Consider the following 26,462-nt stretch of genomic DNA (forward strand, 5'->3'; position numbering starts at 1 on the left):
CGAGCAAGGAGGCCTACAAACCTGACAAAATTCACCCAACTTATTGTGGGAAGCTTGTGCGCTCAGGAGGGAGACGCGTTCTGTCTCCTGGAGATGAATGGACTTTGGTGCGAAAAGTGCAAATCAATCCCAAAACAACAGCAAAGGACCTTATGAAGATGCTGGATGAAACAGGTACACAAGTATTTATATCCACAGGAAAACGAGTCCTATATCGACATAACCTGAAAGGCCACTCAGCAAGGAAGAAGCCACTGCTCCAAAACCGCCATAAAAAAAGCCAGACTACGGTTTGCAACTGCACATGGGGACAAAGGTTGTTCTTTCTGGAGAAATGTCCTCTGGTCTGATGAAACAAAAATAGAACTGTTTGGCTGTAATGACCATCGTTACGTTTGGAGGAAAAAGGGGGAGGCTTACAAGCCGAAGAGCACCATCCCAACCGTGATGCATGGGGGTGGCAGCATCATGTTGTGTGGGTGCTTTGCTGCAGGAGGGACTGGTGCACTTCACAAAATAGATGGCATTATGAGGACGGAAAATTATTTGGATATATTGAAGCAACATCTGAAGACAGTCAGGAAGTTAAAACTTGGTTGCAAATGGGTCTTCCAAATGGACAATGACCCCAAGCATACTTCCAAAGTTGTGGCAAAATGGCTTAAGGACAACAAAGTCAAGGTATTGGAGTGGCCATCACAAAGCCCTGACCTCAATCCTATAGAACATTTGTGGGCAGAACTGAAAAAGCGTGTGCGAGCAAGGAGGCCTACAAACCTGACAAAATTCACCCAACTTATTGTGGGAAGCTTGTGCGCTCAGGAGGGAGACGCGTTCTGTCTCCTGGAGATGAATGGACTTTGGTGCGAAAAGTGCAAATCAATCCCAAAACAACAGCAAAGGACCTTATGAAGATGCTGGATGAAACAGGTACACAAGTATTTATATCCACAGGAAAACGAGTCCTATATCGACATAACCTGAAAGGCCACTCAGCAAGGAAGAAGCCACTGCTCCAAAACCGCCATAAAAAAAGCCAGACTACGGTTTGCAACTGCACATGGGGACAAAGGTTGTTCTTTCTGGAGAAATGTCCTCTGGTCTGATGAAACAAAAATAGAACTGTTTGGCTGTAATGACCATCGTTACGTTTGGAGGAAAAAGGGGAGGCTTACAAGCCGAAGAGCACCATCCCAACCGTGATGCATGGGGGTGGCAGCATCATGTTGTGTGGGTGCTTTGCTGCAGGAGGGACTGGTGCACTTCACAAAATAGATGGCATTATGAGGACGGAAAATTATTTGGATATATTGAAGCAACATCTGAAGACAGTCAGGAAGTTAAAACTTGGTTGCAAATGGGTCTTCCAAATGGACAATGACCCCAAGCATACTTCCAAAGTTGTGGCAAAATGGCTTAAGGACAACAAAGTCAAGGTATTGGAGTGGCCATCACAAAGCCCTGACCTCAATCCTATAGAACATTTGTGGGCAGAACTGAAAAAGCGTGTGCGAGCAAGGAGGCCTACAAACCTGACAAAATTCACCCAACTTATTGTGGGAAGCTTGTGGAAGGATACCCAAAATGTTTGACCCAAGTTAAACAATTTAAAGGCAATGTTAATTGAGTGTATGTAAACTTCTGACCCACTGGGAATGTGATGAAGGAAATAAAAGCTGAAATAAATAATTCTCTCTACTATTATTCTGACATTTCACATTCTTAAAATGAAGTGGTGATCCCAACTGACCGAAGACAGGGAGTTTTTACTGGGATTAAATGTCAGGAATTGTGAAAAGCGGAGTTTAAATGTATTTGGCTAAGGTGTATGTAAACTTCCGACTTCAACAGTATACCAAAATAAATTCAGGCTCAAGGCAATCATTTTTTATTGATTTAAAGGTCCAATGCAGCTGTTTATCTCAATATCAAATAATTTCTAGGTAACAATAAAGCACATTACTGAGATTGTTTAAATTAAAATGCACAAAAGCAAAAATACAGTGTTACAAGTACACAGCATAAGAATAGGATGGGAACATTTGAATAAGTCATATTTTTTTCCCCGTGTCTTGATTAACTATATAAGACCATTTTAAAAAAAATACAAAAAGTAAATACAGTTTTACTAAATATTAAGTGGCCCCAGTTATCCCCTGGTGGCACAGAGTGTTAATGATCTGGTTGTTAATCTGAAAATTTCAGGTTCAATCCCACTAATTCTTAAACCATGTTCCTTTTGAAAACAACTGTGAAACTGAGGTTTGTTTGTCCAGATTTATAAATTCAGAGAAGAGGTCTTTATTTCATCCAGATTTATAAATCCAGTCAGAAATGCAGAAATTAGACTGTAAATATTCTTTTAAATCTACAAATTTCCTGCTTTTTTTTGTTGCCACACCTGATAAAATTCCTACTTTGAGACGCTTTTGATATGTTCCACTCTGTCTTCTTCTTCATGATCGCAAAAGTGATCCTAGATCAGCACTCAGTCTTGGAGAACTTGTAAATATGGGCCCAGAAGTCCACAGCATATAAAGAGGATGGGTAAAGTGATGCTGAATAACCCAGTTAACAGTTTTACCCCTGGGTTAGTTTTGTCTAAGAAGGTAAAGAAAAATAAGCTTGGAATTAACTGCCATGGCCATATACTGAAAAAATAAGCTGTAAACAAGCTTCCCTGTTGGTGCAGAGAATAAAGATGTTGTTTGGTTTGGAAACTGAACATTGCAGGCTCAAATCCCACATGTGCAGATTGACAATGTATAGTGTACAAAATATGGTTGTGTTTGTGTGACTCAACTTGTTCAAGTGTGATGTAATGTGCATATCTTAAACATGTTGGGTTGTGTTTGTATGAGTAAATGCTGTTCTATGAATTAAATTAAAATCTCTAAATTAAACTAGTCTCTAATATTGCCTACAATACAGTCCTCAAATGTGAATTGCCATTAAATCTGAAGAGAAACATAATTGGGATGAATGTTGTGGTAAAACTTAAATATAACATTTTCTAACTATTCTTGAAATGTTCCGAGAACCTCCAAGACAAGGTCAAATGTATATGGCGCGAACTTCAATTATTTTGAACAGAAAACAAATATGCTATTAATGTCATGAAAACAGAAACATTTCGAAACATTGTGCAACATTGTAGGAATGTTCTGTGCAACCTATGTGAATATCACAAGCATATTCTTGCAACATCCCAGACAACTCCCATAACTTAATTAAATGTTATTGGAATCTTTAAAGAACTTAGACCAGGTGTTCTGTCAACATTCTTACAACATTATAGGAATGTCCTATGCAACCTAACTTAAACATTGCATGAATGTCATCACAGCTGAGCATATTTTCTGTTTTGGGAAACTATCTCTTGTAATGTTCCCACACTTTTCACACAACCAAATTAAATGTTCCCGGAAACTTTAAAATATTAAAAACATTCTTGCAACATCAAAGGAATATTTTGAGCACCCTGATATAAACATTATCTGAATGTCAGCCAGGTTTTATTATTTTGGGAAGACATATTTTGTGATGTCCCCACAATTTTCTCTCCTTGTTCGGGCGGTGTTCGGCGTCACCGGTCTTCTAGCCATCGCCGATCCATTTTTCATTTTCCATTTGTTTTGTCTTGTTATCCCACACACCTGGTTTTCATTCCCTCATTACGTGTTGTGTATTTAACCCTCTGTTCCCCCCTATGTCTCTGTGTGGTGTTGTTTGTTGTAAGTGCTTGTGCACATGTTGACTGGTGCGCGTCGGGTTTTGTACCCATGTTGTTATTTTCTTGATGCTGTTTGTTTTGGAATTAAACTGCTCCGCCAATTACCTTGTTCCGCTCTCCTGCGTCTGACTTCCCTGCCACCAGTTACGCACCCCTTACATCTGGGAATGTTCTTGTAACATCAAGACAATGTTTTTTGCACTATAAAAGAAACATTGCTGAATTCTCCGCACAACTGGACAGTTTTTGCTTTTTTGGGAACATATATTTTGTGAAACTTGAGTAAACAAATCTATGTATATATTAAAGATGTGCTTTGGCGACTACTAAGTATTTTTTAAATCTCCCGCTTTGGGCTGGATATGTCAATTTGTAGTTCATATATGCATTATCTATGGGCAGAATTACTGTTTTACCTTAATTAGCCACAAAATCCCTAGGTTGAAAGCAACTGTTTACTGGAAGCTGTGCAGCACCATTTTCCTTAAATTTTCCCCCACGTGTGCCAGCCCCCTAGCAATTCAAGTTCCAGCAAATTACCTTTAGCCCCTCGCCATTTGAGTGACAGCTAGCAAGAAGCACACACAGCAGATCGAGAGAGAGAGAGAGCAATGACAAGGTGCACATATCTTCACATATGTGACATAGTACACACTTTTGGGAGACCCCTTTTGGCTCGTGAATGCTACTTTCAGAGCTACTGGCTAAAAAAGTATTAAAAAGTACCAGAGAATATATTTAACTGCCCCTGAAATACAAAAGGGAGCTACACAGAATAATACATGTGACTAATTAAATAACTCAGTCACCTAAATTACATACCTTAATAATAGAATAATGGAAGGTACTATGTTATGCCTTCCATTTGAGATTCCTGACATATTTTAAGTCTGGCTTAATCACCTTAAAAACCATGTCTACTTTTCACATGCCTTTATCTAAGCCTTATCTGTTTTGGAAGCATGACTATTACATAACATTTCTACCATGAGGATGAGACTACAGGGTGGATGGGCTTGGCCTGTATTAATTGCATCTTCCTCTATCCGTTCTCTCAGAGATTACAGTACGCTAGCTGGGAATACGGTAATCCATGTATTGAAATTATCTGCACAGCTCTTTCATGCCCTCTCTCCAACTTTTGCTCTTATGTGCAGCCAACAAGCAGAACACAGAATACTCTTTGCGGAAATCTGATTAAAGCGGAGACTGCTGTACATGAGTACAGTCTAAGGTCATTTGCTCGGTGTGCTTGTGTAAGCCAGCATTTACAGTATTTAATGTACTGTAGGTATACTTTGATGCTTTCCTCGTTTAAGGTAAGGCAGCGATAGAGTCGTCCAAGTAATACCCTAAGAAACAGGCGTTTAAGGCTAATGGAGAGATGACCGCTTGAGGCGTGAGTGATGAAAGATGCTGCCTGTGTCTTGAACAGAGTCTTTTGATTCTCCCTCAGTGGAAACTTATGTTGTCTTATAAAGCAGAGCTGGCTTTTGTAGTTGGTGGTGGTGGTGGGCTGCTTTATTGTAAGAATAGTCCCATGTGGTTCAGTTGGTAGAGCATGGCACTAGGGTTGTGGGTTTGATTCCCAAGGGGGACCCGTGTGAAAATGTATGACTCACCACCAAAGTTGCTCTGGATAAGTGTCTGCTAAGTAATTAAAATGAGATATGAAGTATTTGGGTCAGCATACCTGTGCAGTGACCCTGTTCTGAAACCTAGTGGCCAAAGAACTCAACCAAAGAGCGCGAAAGGAACAGAGGAAATAAATCACAGATAGAAGTGTTGCATTGATTCTTCGGGCCAATCAATAGTGTACATATGAGACTTACTGTTCTGGACCTCATGTACACAGTGCACGTCCACATATAACTCTGTCGTCGCTCAGCAATCTCTACAAAGTAAACACTGGATCCATCAGCAAGGCATATGCAACACGGGAGGAATGCTTTATTTGTGCTGGCTGATGAAAAAACATTTGCAATGGAAGTTAAGCCAGGTGTAAGAACAGGAAGCAGCCAATGTCTAGTGCTCTTTCTCAGCTCTACTTAACTACCTCTCTGATCCGACTCTGCTGGTACTGGATATCCGTTGGCCACTGAAACTATGCCTGGAGATTCATACCACTGTGACCAAACCACTGGCCTCTCCTGCAGTAGCTACAGCAGGATCAATTCTCCATCCCAACCCGTCAACACTCAGATGAAATGGTGCTGCCGGCGTATCGGCCTGTTTGGAGTCAGGCGGCAATGATAGTTCAATGATTACACTCCTTCCTTTCTGTATCCACCCGTCCTTGGTAGGAGGATGTTCGGGAGGGTCTGAGATATTCAATGATTAAGTGTGTAGGATGAGTGTGAAGGCTGCTTTTCAATGGTCTCGCACTTGCGGATAATAATGCATATTATCATGTGAAAATTTGATGGATCCAAACGCTGGCATGGTATAGATGTCAGTAGAGGAATTGAGATGGGAGGTGACAGGTCTGCCACTACAAGAACACCTTACTGTGTGGTCAACTAGTCTGGACAACTCAGGCTGAAATAAACAAGGATACTATTCAGTAGGACTGACCAATTGAATTAACATTTTAGTGACATGCCCTTGCATACCACACATGTTTTTCTTAGTAGGTGCATTGCACCCTCCTCCAGTCGCTTATTATCGCCACATTGACCTCCCTCCCAGCTTAGATCCACACATTGCACTTTTGACCTCCACAGGGCGTTCAACAGGGGAAGATAATACACTCTAACCAACAATTTCATACGTCTCAATAAGGAAGTGCACAGCAGACACATGGGGGGGGCGAAAAGGTCACCCAAAGCAACTTCACCTGACCGTAGATTACACAAAGCAGACCGCAAAGCAATTATGAAGACAATCATAAATCGGAGAAGAGACAATGGACTTTTCACACACTAATAACAAACCGCAGAGATTTACTGTAAGATAAGTTATTGGGAGTTTTTATTCTATTACGACTGAGCCTGGGAGGCCGGGAACCTCTATTCAAGTAAAATGAATGTGAACTGCTATTCTAAAATTGGACACTGCAGGAATTGCTCCGAACAATAGTTTCGATCTAAACACGGAGGCATCATGCGAACTAACACTAAAGAGTAAAAAAGTGAATGTGGACTGCTATTCTAAAATTGGACACTGCAGGAATTGTTCCTAACAGTAGGTTCGATCTAAACAAAGAGGCATCATGCAAACTAACACTAAAGAGTAAAAAAGTATGCCAATCTATGCATCTAAGTCTCAATCTACGCTGAACAAGAATACAAACGCAAGATGTAAAGTGTTGGTCCCATGTTTCATTAGCTGAAATAAAAGATCCCAGAAATGTTCCATACGCACAAAAAGCTTATTTCTCTAAAATATGGTGCACAAATTTGTTTAGTGAGCATTTCCCCTTTGCCAAGATAATCCATCCAACTGACAGGTGTGGCATATCAAGAAGCTGATTAAATAGCAGGATCATTACAAAGGTGCACCTTGTGCTAGGGTCAATAAAAAGCCACTTTAAAATGTGCGGTTTTGTCACACAACACAACGCCACAGATGTCTCAAGTTTTGAGGGAATGTGCAATTTGAATGCTGACTGCAGGATTGTCCACCAGAGCTGTTGCCAGAGAATTGAATGTTAATTTCTCTACCATAAGCCACATCCAACGTTGTTTTCGAGAAATTTGCAGTATGTCCAACAGGCCTGTTTGGTTTATTGTGTTACAATTTGAGGAAAAGAGCCAAGCCAAAATGTGAAGAAAACAATTTGCCACGAAGAGTCGATAGTGAATCTAATTTCACTGCAGTGTGGTGTCCAGGTGGATTGCAGTTGTTGAATAGAATTCATTCTGCCTACTCAGTTATCCTGAGAGTGATCCTAGGCTACTGTATGAGCAGAGAGAGTAGATTGTTGTTTAGTGCAGCACATAACTGCAGCCTACTCGGGGAATTAAATCCACACACTGTACACACACAGCCTATCTGCCCCTCATTTGTACAGGATTGTATTATGTGCTTAACCATCCGTTAAGAAAGTGATATACTGTGTGTATACTATATTTTTAACAGTATTTTTATACTGTTGCGGGGCCGGTAATCACAGGGTTGCCGGTTCAAATATCAAGGCTGATGACTGCACCCTTGAGCAAGTCACCTAACCCCTAACCAGCTCCAGGTGCGCTGCTCTTTGGCTGCCCCTGTGCTTCTTTCAGCCAGTGTGTGTGTCTGTGTGTGTGGTGTGGTGTGTAAGTGTGTCATGTGAGTCTGTCATGTCTGGAGGGTTGGGAATGAATGAAAAGACAAACAAAAGTAAAAACGTCTGTTTTGATGGACAATAAAGTTGTACCAGTATGTTAACATATGTTGATGTTAACATTAAGATACATCTAGCCTTTGATCGAACTCCATTGAGCTTATTGTTCTGGATTCAAATTGTATTCATATGATTCAATCCATAGTTATTGATGTAATTGGTGTACAGAATGTATATTTCCATTTATTTTGGACAACCTATTGATTCACATAGCTTTGGAGGGTAAAATGGTCTCGAGGTCTCTGTGTTCCTTATTCCTTGGCTCTATGGCAGGGAAACAAGTCACGGCTGGGCAGGTGTGAATTAAATAGGCCCCATTGAATCCAATAGAAACACAGTCAAAGTGATTCACTAATGTTTCATTCAGCCAAATTGAACGCTGGCCCTTCAGTTTAGCCTCATGTCTTCATCCTGCCTCTAACAGCAAGGCTTCCCTGAGTGGCCATAATTACTTTCATGGCTAAGTTACACCACTGAAATCTAGGATGTCACAGGAGGAGGAGATTGCAGTCGATCAGTCTCTAGCTGATCGTTTCTCATTTACCATATATAAGTCAATATCAGAACATGTTAATAGTTTTCACTAATACCTGCATTTGTTCAACAGCTCTCTCCCTGACGCACTCATGCACGTAAGCACATATGGACGTATGGACGCATTCACCCACCCACCCACACACACATACAGATAATCCCCAACTCCTAAATCTCTTACCTGCAGAGGGGGTCTTGGCGGCAGTTCTTTCTGAGCTCCAGGCAGTAGGGTTTGACTTTGTCCTCAAAGGAGCAGAAGGGCACGATGGTCTGCCTCCTCCGTTCAGCACAGCCCAGGTCCTGGCAGGGGCAGAACAGCAGCTGGTGGCTGTACTCGCTGGGCACCCGATCCAGGAACTGCCTCAGGGCCTTGTGGCAGCGCTTACGGTTACAGGGTTCCCCTTTGTTGCAAGTGGCAATGTAGGTGGAGCGCTGTTTCTTACAGGTGTTGTTGAGGTTGCAGGCCTTGGCTGCATCCAGACATGGGTTACAAGTCTTGCCTGGGTCAGAGCAAGTGTTGGCTTTAGGGGTGACAGTGTGCATCCCTGCAGAGAAGGGAGAAGAGGAGCACTGAAAAATAATATGCATGTAACTGCCTATTGCAAAGCCATCTTGTTATCATAGATATGACCTATAGCATTTGTCAACTGGCTCATGACAAAACGCTTTCACACATTAATGATGATGATGACACATAAGTTGATGTACTCTGACTACTTGACCATGTTGGATGTCATGTTTGTGAGTGCTGAAATTTTGCTTCATGTGTTAGATCTCTCCCTTTGCTGGGGGATATTCAATATCATATTTTTCTCCAAGCCAACCCCAAGCCATCTGAGACTTGTATAGCTCGCCCATATCCATTCTTACTGAATTATTTATTTTTAGAGGCCTTGAGTGAAATGTGAATGAATAAAGTATGGATTGAGATAGTAGGTATATTCATCTTCTTTTACATTCAGTTTTGACTTCATGAGTGTGTCAAGTTGATTCTACTCATCTGATTGCTTCCACCACTAGCACATGATGTGCTACAGCAGCTACTGTAAACACCGTGACACAGACCATGATGCCGTTTACAACACGTGAATTAGATTTCTTGTTGCTTTTTGACATGTGTAATTGGTTTGTCAGTGTGGACATTAAACACAGGTGCTCAAGGACATGGTAAAGACTCACTCTGTGCTGTTGAATTGTGGCCTATTGAACACAGATGAACAATTTCTTATTGTCATCGCACACTGCCACCTAGCAATTGTACTGTAGCAAACAGATGGAGTCATTAAGTGTGTATATTCTGAGAGCACTCTGAACTGGTGGTACATGCCCACCTGCTATTGAGATGTCATAAAACAAAAAACAAAAAAAAACGGTATCACATTCACTCATATTCCACCTCCCTTGTATTCCGGGTGTATTAGAAAAGTTAACCTCCCTCCCCATGTAGATAATGATATTTCAGAGGCAGCGCTGGCTCAGTGACATCCAAGGAGATTCATCTCTTATTCAACAGAACCAATCTCATTCTGTGTCTATCACGCAGTATCGAGGAAAAGCCTTTCCTATGGACTGCATGAGCAGCTGTATTGTCTGTAAGTGGTGCATCACAAAAGATCAATCCTAGAAATGTCATACACAGAATGGACACAACACACTCAGAGCCAAATAAAACAGTATTTACCTTATTCAACCACATGGCAACATAGAGGCAACTTCCTGTCGATGGGAAGAAAAGTGAAAAGGTGGATTCTATTTTGTGAAGACAGGAAAAGATTGTTGCCTTTCCAGATCATTGTGAACTTTGTCTTTATCCCTCCAGCAACAAGGCTATCCCGAGGAGGAGATCATGCTAGGTCAGAGGGCTGTGGGATGATCTGTGATTGGACTTCAAAGACAGCTGACATTAGCAGCAGGGATTGAGGCCAAACTGGGCAAAACCTGGCCAAATTGGTACAGACCAAGGCCAGCCCAGCTGGAGGGGTGGTTTGGGGTTCTATCCAAAGGCCCTACACATAACAATGATGGATTGCAGCTCCTAAATCTCCTCTGGCCATCTGCAGCCTTTAATGCGGTGCACAGGGGGTCCAGGATAAAAACAAAATAGAAGAGGGACGAGGTACAAAGATTTATCTGACCAAGCAGTGCAGTGGTTTGAGGTTTTACTACTTCTAATTGGAGAGAAAAGATTGAATTCGGTACTGAAAGCAAAAAGATGTCCTGAGGCTCACAAAGACACAAAGGCCCTCAAAGGCTTGGTATACATACACAATCGGGAATGGAGTAGATGAATGGAAAATATATAGTGTTACAGGAAAATAATCGATTTTTCAAAGTGCATTATGAAAGGTTTTGCCTATACACCTTTCGGTAATACAAGAAGGGTGACAGGCAACTCGCAAAAACGGAAAGCGTTTGAAATCAGAGGCAGAATAGAGTCTTGCTGATTGCAGCAGGCCATCACTGATAGAGGAAACAACGTGTCGTGTACTGCCAAGAGATTGGACCACCACTTATGTATACGTGCTCAAGTGTATTTAATTAACCTGGCCAATCATCATCACAATCAGCCTTGCACATGGGCTGTAATGATCAAACATTCCTCAAATCTCTCTAAGTGTCATTCCATTGCCGCATACACCAGCTACAGCCAGTCTTGGGAAAGCCTCACCATCCCAATACCCTGATTCCGAGCCTTCTGCTATATTAGGAAATCATGGAAATAGAGGGCTGTGTCCTGATTATTCCAGTGTACTGGTGTCTAAGGTGTTCACTGTGGGACAACAACTGATTAAGTGCATGTTGCTGCATATATATATATATTTTTTAGACTCTGTGACTATGTTGCCATGAGGCTCTGTTGACACATCTTTGCATGATAATCAGAGTCGTGCTTCTCATGCAATGAACGCTAGGTAGCAACGCGCGTGATTTTAATTGGTTTTTGGCATGCACACAAAAATACCAAATTCCCTTCACAAGAAAAAAAGGTTTACAAATGTTACTTCACGCTTCCATATAGGAAAGAAAAAGCTCTCGGAGAACTGTAAACAAGCGCTTTTTATCGTAAAGTAAAGAGTAAAGTAATCTTTTAACCTAACTAGTTAAATGTAATGTTATAAAATTTAGATTTCCGCCTAAATAGACATACCCAAAAGTAATTATTTATCATGAGGTGTCCATAAATAATACCTAGTAATGCTTATACTGAAAGAAAAAGTAACTGCCAGTATAAAAAGTTATCCACTACCGTTCAAAAGTTTGGGGTCACTTAGAAATGTCCTTATTTTTGAAAGAAAAGCACATTCTTTGTCCATTAAAATAACATAAAATTGATCCAAAATACAGTGTAGACATTGTTAATGTTGTAAATGACTTTTGTAGCTGGATTTTATAAAATGACTTTTAATGGAATATCACCATAGGTGTACAGAGGCTCATTATCAGCAACCATCACTCCTGTATTCCAATGGCACGTTGTGTTAGCTAATCCAGGTTTATCATTTTAAAAGGCTGATTAAAGAAGCAATCAAACTGGCCTTCTTTAGACTGGTTGAGTATCTGGAGAACTAGCATTTGTGGGTTCGATTACAGGCTCAAAATGGCCAGAAACAAATACCTTTCTTCTGAAACTCGTCAATCTATTCCTGTTCTGAGAAATAAAGGCTATTCCATGCGAGAAATTGCCTAAAAACTGAAGATCTCGTACAATGCTGTGTACTACTCCCTCCGCAGAACAGCGTAAACTGGCTCTAACCAGAATAGAAAGAGGAGTGGGAGGCCCCGGTGCACAACTGAGCAAGAGGACAAGTACATTAGAGTGTGTAGTTTGAGAAACAGACACCTCAAGTCCTCAACTGGCAGCGTCATTAAACAGTACCTGCAAAACTCCGGTCTCAATGTCAACAGTGAAGAAGCGATCCCGTGATGCTGGCCTTCTAGGCAGAGTTCCTCTAGTGTCTGTGATCTTTTGCCTATCTTTTCTTTTTTTCTGACTCTGCCAGATAATACTGCTTTTGCTGCAAGGGCTAGGCTCTCCCGTTTCATCATTTGTACTGTAAGTGGAGATTGCGAGGTTCACAGCCAGAGGAAATCAATCCTTTGTCTTGATAGGCCAGAAAATGTGACATGTCTCTCCCTATGCAAATGAGATGTCAGGTTTCACATACTGCATCTCAGATGAGAGCGGAGAGTGACATGTGAAGCGGGACAACCAGAGCTTTCACAGAGGGCACACCACTTGATGTTGCACCATTCACAGAGTACTCTGTGCACAAAAATGTTGGTTGGATCCGGTCCAGAACAGCTCAAAGTCCCATAAATAGGGGACTTAACGTTTAAGAGTTAAATGTTAATAGGGGGCTCGTCCACAGTGTTCATTAGTGTAAGGTACGTGATGGCCATCTACTGAAAAGCACAATGTAGTCATTACAGGCCAGGCAAGAGATCAGGATTTAGCCATTTTCAAGAGAAGGGATCTTCCTTCCACAGTAATTGCTCTCTCCCTTATTTGAATCCTGTATTTCAGACATCATCCTAGACTCTGGGGACCAGGAGTTCAGTCGAGGTTAGAGAGGGGCTCTTGGCTCCGGGTATGCTCACTGTAATTAGGATGGGTGCCAAAGTGTGGATTTAATATGGCCCTTAGTGAGTGTGAAGGAGCTTGTTATAAAGTATTTAGTCTGTACCCCTGGGAGCCTTGTCAAGCATTTCTCTGTCAAAGAGTTCATCAGTTATTAGCTCAGGCTTGTGTCAGAGCAGGGTTTTCAGGGGTTAGGTAATGCCACGGGTCCACGGTACGACATTTCCCAACAGTAAAACTGACTGTGCATGTTTGGGATCTGTAATGATATCAGTTGGACCGCTATTTTATAAGCTGTTTATATGTGCTCTAATAAGGTAACGGCTGCTTTAACAGTTCAGAAGTGTTTTCCAAATACGAGATAAAACTAGCACGTCAGTTCTATGATCTAACACACAGAGTGAAAGTCAGCCACTGATTTTAAAAGCATGTCAGCTCTACGGTACGTAAACATGTTTCCAAATTCTTGAGTTGCTTGTGAACAGCAGCTCACACTGGGCTTCAAAACACTTCCTGCTATGTTTCAGTATTGCTTTCTGTTCAGTATTCAGATTGCAATTGATGGTTTCTTCCGTCTTGCAGTATAATTCCTTCAATAGTCCATCATGTTTGGCAATCATGCATATCAAACCTGGGCAAAATATCATTGTAGCAGAAATGTGCAAGCGAGTCGATTCACATCTCTATCAAGATGCTGGCGTTGCTTCACATATTCCCCAAACATCAGTGTAAACGTCTAGTTCTGCTAACAAAACTAACTAATGAGCATTGCCATGTCCATGTTTTGGAGGATTATTCAATATTCTGTTTAATTCCAACTTGTTAGAATAGCGCTGACTGCACTAACAACTCATACCTTACCCTTACACCCAACACTCATTAAGTGTCCATGGAGAAAACGAAGAGGCAACTCCTAGTTGTAAATGTAAACCTATTGTAAGTACACATAGTACAGCAGCTATTCAACAGCAGTACACTGGCATAAAGCACGGCAACATTGTCTTTGAGAACGGGATGGTAATTGTTACGAGGGCAAGGTGAGAATGTCCAGTGTTGGGCTGCATGCTGAGCACGACTGTTGCGCCGGTCCCCCCCCCAGCTGTATAGAAATAGGTTTCTCCATTTAATTGGATGGTGGGCATGTGGAGCAGAGAGGTGAGAGGCTTATAGTAGGAAGTGTTAGAAGGTCTAACTAAGAGGTGTCAAAGTCAATTCCTGGAGGACACGTGCTGCTTTTTTTTAATCCTGGCCTCTGCTCTTAGTAAGTGAATTAGCTCAACATTGGGTCACAAGGATGGAACAATTTGTGTAAAATAGAAATTACAGTCAAGTATATATTTGTATGCTATGGGATAATTTGTTATATAAAATACATAATCATCTGGTGTTGGATGAGGGGGCAACCTATTGAGGAAAATGATATGAGTGCAAACCAATATCTCTCACAATGCTCAAGAGTAAGACTATTGACTTGTACACATTGAAGTAAGAAAATGGTGGACTTGGGCAATGCATACTCTCACTTTCCTCTCAGTCATTTGCTTTATTACCGCTGTGTGAATTTAGAGATACTGTGGAGTATGTTTTTTCCCCCATCAATGGTGTCCTTATCTCTCTCACTATAAACTCTTAAGTTGTGGAGATAATTTTTCAATTTTCAGCCTTCCTCCTAGAGAGTGTATTTCCCCATCCACATCGACACAGCAAGATATCACATTCCCTGAGCTTTGGTTCAGATTACCATTTTAAAAGTGATTAAGCACACTTTTGTGCAGTTGAAATCGGCGGGGGAAAGTATTTCAGAGAACAACTGTAATTACTTATCTGTTTGCCTGTGGGCTTTTCTCACCACCACAATCAATTATTCTGTCCTCTGAAATAATAAATGACTAAGGCTAAATGGATTTAGGAGAGCAAATCAGATATTTCACCTTTGAAAGAAACATTGTTGGAAACAGTTCTAGCAAAAATGAACACATTAATGAGCCCAAGCTGCTGTTTCAAAAGGTGCTGAAAAATGACCAGGATGTAGGATACACAACCATTTGAGCCTCCTTCATATGGACCATAGGTTAAAACGCCAAGGTATTCAAAGCCACTTCCAATTTTGTATTTTGTCTGGTGTTCTCCTTTTTGATAGATCAAACCAGTATATTTTCAAACAACCTATGTCGTTTACTGACTTCAAGCTAAAGGGATTATGCAGAAAGCGTGTCTTTCTTGTACCTCCAAGATATAGAACAAAGCATGAGGCATCGGCCAGGAAAAGCAAATGTGGCATCTCTGCTGTATACTACTTTTAGCAAATGAGGCTCGATCATCCTCCGGCAATTTCTGCAGGATCTGGAGAACGGAAGTGATTGAACGTTCAAATGACTGTAGCCTATATTTCCTACAGTTGTGGCAATGGCCCTGCGGTCCTCATATTTCACCTTTTTTTAATATATATATTTTTTTGCGATAGTCTCTCTCAGGGCTCTATTTCAGACTGGCGTTAAGGCGGCGCTAGATTCAACTTGTAAAAGGTAGGGTTCTGCTAGTTAAGACTGGCCAAAAGCTTGTCATAGATGTAACGCGATTTGTTACAGTATTGATTTTGTCAGAGGAGGCGCACAGTAGCCTAATCAGTAGCCTATAACCAATGTTTTATTAAAATATCATAAGCAGAAAAATAGTCAACAGACTTTCTTTACATTTCTGTTGGATCTAACCGTCAAATCGCATGAATTCTGATCGCTGCCCTTGGTGCTGAATCCCCTTGGAGCCTAAGCCATTTGCCTGTTTTATTGTTTGCCTTTCACGTGACAAAGTCATTAACAGACCATATCAACAGATATGGTAGGCTAATCTTCTTAACTTTTGTCCAATTGTCCATGGCTCAAAAATGTATAGCATGCGAGTGTAATTTGTGTAGACTAGTATTTCCATGTTGAAGCCAGGTTATCTACATTTTTGTTATAACTAGGCCTATTGTAAGATTAGTGTATACTATTTAATAATCTATATTCAATGGATAGGACAAACATCCATGCCTCCTACCGAAGGATTCCTAGAAGGCTAGCATCCCAGAGTTGCCTCTTCACTGTAGACGTTGAGACTGGTGTTTTGCAGGAACTATTTAATTAAGCTGCCAGTTGAGGACTTGTGAGGCGTCTGTTTCTCAAACTAGACACTCTAATGTACTTGTCCTCTTGCTCATCTGAGATGCAGTATGTGAAACCTAACATCTCATTTGCATAGGGAGAGACATGTCACATTTTCTGGCCTATCAAGACAAAGGATTAATTTCCTCTGGCTGTGAACCTCACATCTCCGCTTACAATACAGATCATGAAACGGGAGAGCCTAGCCATTGCAGCAAAGGCAGTATTATCTGGCAGCTTCATCAAATAGTACTCGCAAAACACCAGTCTCAACGTCAACAGTGAAGAGGCGACTCCGGGATGCTGGCTTTCTAGGCAGTGTTGCAAAGAAAAAGCCATATCTGAGACTGGCCAATAAAAATAAAAGATGGGTAAAAGAACACAGACACTGGACAGAGGAACTCTGCCTAGAAGGCCAGCATCCCGGGAACGCCTCTTCACTGTTGTGCACCGGGGCCTCCCACTCATTTTTCTATTCTGGTTAGAGCCACACTGCGCTGTTCTGTGAAGGGAGTATTACACAGCGTTGTACGAGATCTTCAGTTTCTAGTCAATTTCTCGCATGGAATAGCCTTAATTTCTCAGAACAGGAATAGATTGACGAGTTTCAGAAGAAAGGTCTTTGTTTCTGGCCATTTTGAGCCAGTAATCAAACCCACAAATGCTGATTCTCCAGATACTCAACGAGTCTAAAGAAGGCCGGTTTTATTGATTCTTTAATCAGGGACAACAGTGTTCAGCTGTGCTAACATAATTGCAAAAGGATTTTCTAATGCTCAATTAGCCTTTTAAAATTATAAACTTGGATTAGCTAACACAACATGCCATTGGAACACAGGAGTGATGGTTGATGATAATGGGCCTCTGTTCGCCCATGTAGATATTCCATAAATAATCTGACGTTTCCAGCTACAATAGTCATTTACAACATTAACAATGTCTACACTGTATTTCTGATCAATTTGATGTTATTTTAATGGGCCAAAAATGTGCTTTTCTTTCAAAAACAAGGACATTTCTAAGTGGCCCCAAACTTTTGAACGGTAGTGTATGTTTAACAATGTATTTCCATATTGAAGGAATGCACTCGGAGCTCCCGAGTGGCGCAGTGGTCTAAGGCACTGCATCTCAGTGCTTGAGGCATCACTACAGACACCCTGGGTTGAATCCAGGTTGTATCACAACCGGCTGTGATTGGGAGTCCCATAAGGCGGCACACAATTGGCCCAGCATCAACTGGGTTTGCCTGGTGTAGGCCATCATTGTAAATAAGAATTTATTCTTAACTGACATGCCTAGTTAATAAAAGTTAAATTAAAAAAAGAACAATGTGGACTGCAAACATGTTCAACATATTTAGCAAATATGAGGCAGGCCATTTAACAAACTAGGAAATAACGGACTACAATCGAATTGGAGATGATGACGAGGCAATACATAAAACACTGTAAAGACAACTTGAAGCAACGACATATTCAGCCATGGAGCAAATTCTGATTGGCCAGTGAGGTGTCAAGCCTCGACGTACCCACAACTTGTTAATTCATCAAAACCCAGAGCTTTTGTGCCACCTCCAGCTACTCTGCACATATTCTGGAAGTAAAATAGCACAACAACAAAAATCTGTCAGCAGCACTAAGATTTACCATTGTATTAGGTTTGTTAAAATAGAGCCCTTAGTGTAATAGCCATTGTAGCTGTGTCTTATAATAAGATCTGCATTGATTTGTATTGCCCTTTCAGTAATAACCAGTAAATGAAATGTGAGCAATAGTTCCCTTGATGAATACTTGCTGTTTAATTAGTAAACAGAAATCAAACTGAATGGAAAATCAATAGATGGGAAATATATGGGTTTATGTAATCAAGAACCCTTGGTGAACTAAGGAATATAAAGAGGAATCCATCATATTTACTGAAAGTGGCAATCTCCTTTCCACCTAATTTAACACCTGATTTACTTAACAGGCACTTCTCAATAGGCGGTCCCTTTGATTTTCCCCACATTTTGTTACATTACAGCCAGTAGAGGCTCCTCAGTGAATTTCTCCTCAGTGAATTTCATTAAAATAAAACAATTAAAAAGTTATATTTTTTTGTTAAAATTATACTAAATATAATCATCAAATAATTGATTAAAACAAAGGTCTAGAGTAGCCTCAACAGCACTCAGTAGGGTAGCACCATGGTGTAGCCGGAGGACAGCTACCTTCCGTCCTCCTCTGGGTGCATTGACTTCAATACAAAACCTAGAAGGCTCATTGTTCTTTACCCCCTTCCATAGACTTACACAGTAATTATGACAACTTCCGGAGGATGTCCTCAAACCTATCAGGGCTCTTGCAGCATGAACTGAGATGTTGTCCACCCAATCAAAGGATCAGAGAATGAATCTAGTACTGAAAGTATTAGTTACAGCTAGATAGCACTGCAGTGGATAAAATGTGGTGAGTAGTTGACTCAAAGAGAGAGAGAAAGACATTAGTCGAACAGTATAACAAATTAATTTCTTAACACCCTGCTCAAACAAAGGGATGTTATTTTAGCTGTCTATCTGTCTATGACTTTCCAACAAAACATTGGAACTCTTCCAAGTCAAGGTAAGCTTTTGGTTTTACAACTGCTTACTGACTGTACACTAACGTTACTGCATGATTGTAGTGGGTTTACTAACACATTAGTTCTATTAGCTATGCTGACTATGACGTTACTTCTTTAGCTAATATTGTGACACCAATGTAGGCTGTGTGTAGTGGTTTGGCTTGGAAAAGTTTTTTCGCCTGGTCACATACAGCTGATGTGTTGGGCATTGAAGTCCACAAGCGAAGGGACAAGGTGAGAGGACGAGAGTGTATTCATTCCGCTGATTCTGTTGAAAAACATTTCTTAAATGGAAGCAAATGGAACAAATCGGGGATAACATACCTGAATTTGTCACATTTTTAGACGAATGATTACACCCTATATCAATAGCTAGATGCAGGCAAGAGTGTGCAAGGCGGGGTTGAATGTCAAATGTGTCTCTCAACACACCTCAAATATGTCTCTCAACCTGTGTGCACCTACGTTGTAAACCGTCATTCATAGGCTAGCCCAGTGGTTCCCAATCCTGGGGACCCAAAGTGTTTCACATTTTTGATTTTGCCCAAGCACTACACAGCTGATTAAATTATCACATGATCAACTCATCAAAAGGCTTTGATGACTTCAATCAGGTGTGTAGTGCTAGGGCAAAAACAAAAATGTGCACCCCTTTGGGTCCCCAGGACCAGGATTGAGAACCACTGGGCTAGGTTGTAGCAACCTTATAATGGGGGAAGGGAAATCTGAGTATCAAATATTAGCCTAAACCTATCGCTGTTACATTTAACTGGGTGAATGGAATATGAATGACAGTTATCCTGTATGCTGTAATAGAAAAAAAAATAGTCCTCCCTCATCTTAAACAGCACTGACCGCCACTGATTACAGACTTATTCTAAAATGGATTCATTGTTTTTTTTAATCAATCTACACACAATACCCCATAATAACAAAGGAACGTGGTTTTTAGAAATGTTTGCAAATGTATTAAAAAAGCATTGCTGCAGAGCTATTTTCAGGTTTCTCCAGAGATGTTAGATAGGGTTCAAGTCCAGACTCTGGCTGGGCAACTCAAGGACATTTAGAGACTTGTCCCGAAGCAACTCCTGCTTTGTCTTGGCTGTGTACTTAGGGTCGGGGTCCTGTTGTAAGGTGAACCTTAGCCCCCAGACTGAGGTCCTGAGCGCTCTGGGGCAGGTTTTCAACAAGGATCTCTCTGCACTTTGCTCCGTTCATCTTTCCTTTGATCCTGACTAGTCTCCCAGTCCCAGATGCTTGGCTTTTCAGGCCAAAGAGTTCAATCTTGGATTCATCAGACCAGAAAATCTTGTTTCTCATGCCCCGGGAGTCTTTAGGTGCCTTTTGGCAAACTCTAAGCGGGCTATCATGTGCCTTTTACTGAGGAGTGGCTTCCGTTTGGTCACTACCATAAAGGCCTGATTGGTTGAGTGCTGCAGAGATGGTTTTCCTTCTAGAAGGTTCTCCCATTACCAAAGAGACACTCTAGAGCACACTCTAGACACTCTGTCAGAGTGACCATCGGGTTCTTGGTCACGTCACTGACCAAGGCCTTTCTCCCCCGATTTCTCAGTTTGGCCAGCTCTAGGAAGAGTCTTGGTGGTTCCAACCTTCTTCCATTTAAGAATGATGGAGGACACAGTGTTCTTGGGGACCTTCAATGCTGCAGAAGTATTTTGGTACTCTTCCCCAGATCTGTGCTTCGACACAATGCTGACTCGGAGCTCTACGGACAATTCATTCAACCTCATGGCTTGGTTTTTGCTCTGACATGCACTGTCAACTGTGGGACATTACATATACAGGTATGTGCCTTCCCAAATCATGTCCAATCAATTGTATGTACCATTGTATGTACCACAGGTCAAGTATTAGAAACATCTCAAGGATGATCAATGGGAACAGGATTCACCTGAGCTCAATTTTGAATCTCATAGCAAAGGGTCTGAAGGTATTTTAGTTTTAAAATTGTAATACATTTGGAAATATATATATATATATTTTAACTGTTTTTACTTTGTCATTATGGAATATTGTGTATAGATTGCTGAGGATCTTTTTATTATTTAATCCATTTTAGAATGAGGCTGTAATGTAACAAAATGTGGATAAAGTCAAGGGGTCTGAATACTTTTCGATGGCACTATATACAGTGTATCTTCACAGTCTTTTAACATGGAATAGTCATTGTGGAGGCATGATAACATGAAACATTTGTTCTTACCTGAGATAATGGAAGCGAGACGGAATGCATCAGGGTAGCGAATAGGCACCACAGGTTCATAAGGGGATGTTTCATAAAGCTCTCCACCTGGGAAAACAGCACATGATGAAATTGTTTTGATAAAAAGGAAAATGATAGTGTGCTCACACCCACATACTGTAGTTCATGGTACATTAATTACTGGGTATGTGTTGCGGTACATTTAATGAAGGAATATGACCTCAAAATGTATACAAAGTTGTTGACCTTCATGTGTCTAAGGCAAGGAGTCATGGTTTTAGAAACATTGCACAGGAAAAAACTTTTTTTTTTGTGCTAAAACAATAAACAAATATCTATATTGTTTCTGTTGATAACAGAAACCAGTGAAGTTTGAATTCTACAACATTTGTCAACTTGAGTTTTTGGCTCTTAATCGGTCTGTCTGACCAATAACACATTTTACACCCTGAAGATTTCAATGGTGTGAACATTTGGCTAATTTTGTGATATGCAAAGCAGATCGTTCACCACGGTCAGATAATTTGATTTTGGAAAGAACATTTGGTCCTGGTGCTCTGTGATTTAGGTGAGGCACCCTCCAAACGCTGAATTGCTTTGGCTGTTTGTAAAAAAAAATGAAACAAATTAGCACTCAACTGACTGTGCTGCTCCCCTGTGCCTCTCTCTCAGAAGCCTCTAATCCTGTGTTTAAAATTCACAGCCATTCGGTGTGATCCAGACAAAACCCTCCAGTGTGTAGCATTGCATTTTGATGCTAACAGAAACACAGCAAGGCTGGTGTGGGACAGGCAGGGAGCCCACCGCAGCAAATGAGAAAATCCAAAACATGTGGGGAGAGGTGAAGCCCAGTGGATAACCATCCAATCAATAAATATCACCATTTGTTTATCACAATGCTCCGTGCGTTTGAAAAGCGGATGTAACCTCATAAAGTGTTCTTCCAGCTGTTCAGAGAATGGAGACTTCAACGGAAGGTAGTGTGTGATTCACATATGTGTTGATCATGTTGTACAGTATAGTGCATATTTCATTACCAGGCTGCCGATCAGGTGGAATAAAAAGAATACCCTTGAAGATGTCACTTTAGTAACACAGTGTAACGTGGGTTCACAGTACACTTGTTGAAAAGAAAACATTGTATTATGATGTTATCTTAGTTCCATCGTGAACAGGGGATAAAAAAGTGTCAATAAAACAACTATTGAAATACACCAAACTAAAGATGATCAACTAATGGCCAAATGGCTAAAATACATGTCACTCAACAGGAGTGAAAGTTGCGCCTCCCAGCATTATAAACCTCAGAGGGACGACATTGAACTCTTCCCTTTTTTTATTTATTTTTATTTATTTCACCTTTATTTAACCAGGTAGGCTAGTTGAGAACAAGTTCTCATTTGCAACTGCGACCTGGCCAAGATAAAGCATAGCAGTGTGAACAGACAACACAGAGTTACACATGGAGTAAACAATTAACAAGTCAATAACACAGTAGAAAAAAAGAGAGTCTATATACATTGTGTGCAAAAGGCATGAGGAGGTAGGCGAATAATTACAATTTTGCAGATTAACACTGGAGTGATAAATGATCAGATGGTCATGTACAGGTAGAGATATTGGTGTGCAAAAGAGCAGAAAAGTAAATAAATAAAAACGGTATGGGGATGAGGTAGGTAAAATTGGGTGGGCTATTTACCGATAGACTATTTACAGCTGCAGCGATCGGTTAGCTGCTCAGATAGCAGATGTTTGAAATTGGTGAGGGAGAAAAAAGTCTCCAACTTCAGCGATTTTTGCAATTCCCTTGCCAACTCCTGAGCAAAAGTCCAAGGAGGGCCACACTAAGGCTGTTATAATGTCTTGTTCCCTTCAGTGAGGGGGAGATAAAAACCATAAGCAGTTTCCCCATCTGATAATGAGGAAACATCTCTAATAATTAAGATTTTGACCATGGACCCTGACAAGGACTCCAGACACACTCCATAGATTCCTAGACATAATACATTACTATAAGAAAATAAGCAACCCATTGTAAGACATTGCAGAGAGACTGTCAGCAGCCACACCACCCTACATCCTACTGACTGCTTGCCTCTGAAACTAAGCAGGGCAGGGCCTGGTCAATTCTTGGATGGGAGAATAGAATATGCTGAATGTGGTGTTGGAGGGCCATAAGACAGCACTATTCCATCTGGTAAGGGAGTGATGGGGGGAGGGGGTAACTAAATTGCATAAGGTGCCATCATTCAAATGAGACATTAAACAGATGTCCATAATCTCTGTGGTCATTAAAGTAGCCATGGCACTTGTTGCATGAGTTAAAGGTTAACCCCATTGTCAAAGCTAAAATCCTAATCCAGCTTCTCATACTCCCTTGGCCACCTACAGTAATTTTCTCCAGCTTCCAACTGACTCATTTAACCCCTGCAACTCTTCTCCAGGTAGAAGATGATGTGATCAAATGAGGGTCAAATAAAAGTTGGTGTGTTTGGTCTTATCTTTGTGCTTGTTCATACTGCTGCTTCATAATCAAAACGATTGATTGAACTACAAATCAAATTGTACTTGTCACATGCGCTGAATACAACAGGTGCAGTGAAATGCTGACTTACAAGCCCTTAACCAACAATGCAGTTTTAAGAAAATACCTAATAAAAGTAATAGTTAAGAATAACAAATAATTCAAGAGCAGCAATAAATAACAATAGCAGGGCTATATACAGGGGGTACCGGTACAGAGTCAGTGTGCGGGGGCACCGGTGTCGAGGTAATTTAGGTAATATGTACATGTAGGTAGAGTTATGTTAGTGACTATGCATAGATAATAACAGAGAGTAGCAGCAGCGTAGATTAGCTGTTTGATTAGCTTTTCAGGAGTCTTATGGCTTGGGGGTAGAAGCTTTTTAGAAGCCTCTTGGACCTAGACTTGGCGCTCCGGTACCACTTGCCGTGCAGTAGCAGAGAGAACAGTCTATGACTAGGCTGGCTGGAGTCATTGACACTTTTTAGGGCCTTCCTCTGACACCGCCTGGTATAGAGGTCCTGGATGGCAGGAAGCTTGGCCGTGGTGATGTACTGGGCCGTACACACTACGCTCTGTAGTGCCTTGCGGTTGAATGCCGAGCAGTTGCCATACCAGGCAGTGATGCAACCAGTCAGGATTCTCTTGATGGTGCACCTGTAAAGCCTTTTGAGGATCTGAAGACCATTGCCAAATATTTTCAGTCTCCTGAGGGGGAATAGGTTTTGTCATGCCCTTTTCACGACTGTCTTGGTGTGCTTGGACAATGTTAGTTTTTTGGTGTTGTGGACGCCAAGGAACTTGAAGCTCTCAATCTGCTCCACTACAGCCCCGTCAATGAGAGTGGGGGCATGCTCGATCCTCCTTTTACTGTAGTCCACAATCCTCTCCTTTGTCTTCATCACGTTGAGGGAGAGGTTGTTGTCCTTGCACTACATGGTCAGGTCCCTAACCTCCTCCCTATAGGCTGTCTCATCGTTGTCGGTGATCAGGCCTACCACTGTTGTTTCATTGGCAAACTTAATGATGGTGTTGGAGTCGTGCCTCGCTGTGCAGTCATGGGTGAACAGGGAGTACAGGACGGGACTGACCACGCAGCCCTGATGAGCCCCCGTGTTGAGGATCAGTGCGCGGATGTGTTGTAATGTACCCCTACCACCTGGGGGTGGCCCGTCAGGAAGTCCAGGATCCATTTGCAGAGGGAGGTGTTTAGTCCCAGGGTCCTTAGCTTAGTGATGAGCTTTGAGGGCACTATGGTGTTGACAGCTGAGCTGTAGCATTCTCACATAGGTGTTCCTTTGGTCCAGGTGTGAAAGGGCAGTGTGGAGTACAATACAGATTGCATCATCTGTGGATCTTTGGTATGCAAATTGGAGTGGGTCTAGGGTTTCTGGAATAATGGTGTTGATGTGAGCCATGACCAGCCTTTCAAAGCATTTCATTGCTACAGACGTGAGTGCTATGGGTTGGTAATCATTTAGGCAGGTTACCTTAGTGATCTTGGGCACAGAGACTATGGTGGTCTGCTTGAAACATGTTGGTATTACAGACTCAGACAGGGAGAGGTTGAAGATATCAGTGAAGTCACGTGCCAGTTGTTTAGTGCATGCTTGAAATACACATCTTGGTATTCCGTCTGGCCCTGCGGCCTTGTGAATGTTGACCTGTTTAAAGGTCTTACTCACATCGGCTGAGGAGAGCGTGATCACACAGTCGGCAGGAACAGCTGATGCTCTCATGCATGTTTCAGTGTTACTTGCCTCGAAGCGAGCATAGAAGTTATTTAGCCCGTCTGGTAGGCTCATGTCACTGGGAAGTTCTTGGCTGTGCTTCCGTTTGTAGTCTGTAATAGTTTGCAAGCCCTGCCACATCCGACATGCGTCAGAGCCAGTGTAGGACAATTCGATCTTACTCCTGTATTGACGCTTTGCCTGTTTGATGGTTTGTTGGAGGGCATAGCGGCATTTCTTATAAGCTTCCAGGTTAGAGTCCCACTCCTTGAAAGAGGCAGCTCTACCCTTTAGCTCAGTGCGAATTTGCCTGTAATCCATGGCTTCTAGTTGGGGTATGTACGTACAGTCACTGTGGGGATGACGTCATCGATGCACTTATTGATGAAGCCAATGACTGATGTGGTGTACTTCTCAATGCCATCGGAGGAATTCCGGAACATATTCCAGTCTGTGCCAGCAAAACAGTCCTGCAGCTTAGCATCTGCTTCATCTGACCACTTTTTTATTGATTTAGTCACTGGTGCTTTCTGCTTTAATTTTTGCTTGTAAGCAGGAATCAGGAGGATAGAATTCTGGTTAGATTTGCAAAATGGAGGGCGAGGGAGAGCTTTGTATGTGTGTGGAGTAAAGGTGGTCCAGAGTTTTTACCCTCTGGTTGCACATTTAACATGCTGATAGAAATTTGGTAAAAAGGATTTAAGTTTCCCTACATTAAAGTCCCTGGCTACGAGGAGCTTGTTTGCTTGTGGCGGAATAGAGCTCATTCGATGCTGTCTTAGTGCCAGGCTCTGACTGTGGTGGTATGTAAACAGCTACGGAAAATACAGATGAAAACTCTCTAGGTAGATAGTGTGGTCTACAGCTTATTGTGAGATGCTCTACCTCAGGCGTGCAAAACCTAGAGACTTCCTTAGATATCGTGTACCAGCTGTTGTTTACAAATATGCATGGTCCCCCGTGTCTTACCAGAGGTTGCTGTTCTATCCTGCCAATAGAGTGTATAACCCACCAGCTGTATGTTATTAATGTCGTCGTTCAGCCACGACTCGATTAAACATAAGATATTA

The 26,462-nt window shown here is 41.5% G+C and overlaps 1 protein-coding gene across 1 annotated transcript in view; it reads right to left on the reverse strand.

Annotated features, from left to right (window-relative positions):
- LOC135514300 (GDNF family receptor alpha-2-like) overlaps nt 1–26,462 on the reverse strand; it is a 71,657-nt gene that overhangs the window by 32,352 nt on the left and 12,843 nt on the right. Inside the window, exons 3-4 of the mRNA XM_064937686.1 lie at nt 21,139–21,225; nt 8,773–9,136 (exon numbers count right to left, since the gene is read on the reverse strand). Of these exons, the coding sequence (XP_064793758.1) occupies nt 8,773–9,136; nt 21,139–21,225 (451 nt within the window). The remainder of the gene's footprint in view (nt 1–8,772; nt 9,137–21,138; nt 21,226–26,462) is intronic.

This window comes from Oncorhynchus masou, chromosome 25 (genome assembly GCF_036934945.1).
Source record: "Oncorhynchus masou masou isolate Uvic2021 chromosome 25, UVic_Omas_1.1, whole genome shotgun sequence".
In the NCBI taxonomy this organism is placed as follows: domain Eukaryota; kingdom Metazoa; phylum Chordata; class Actinopteri; order Salmoniformes; family Salmonidae; genus Oncorhynchus; species Oncorhynchus masou.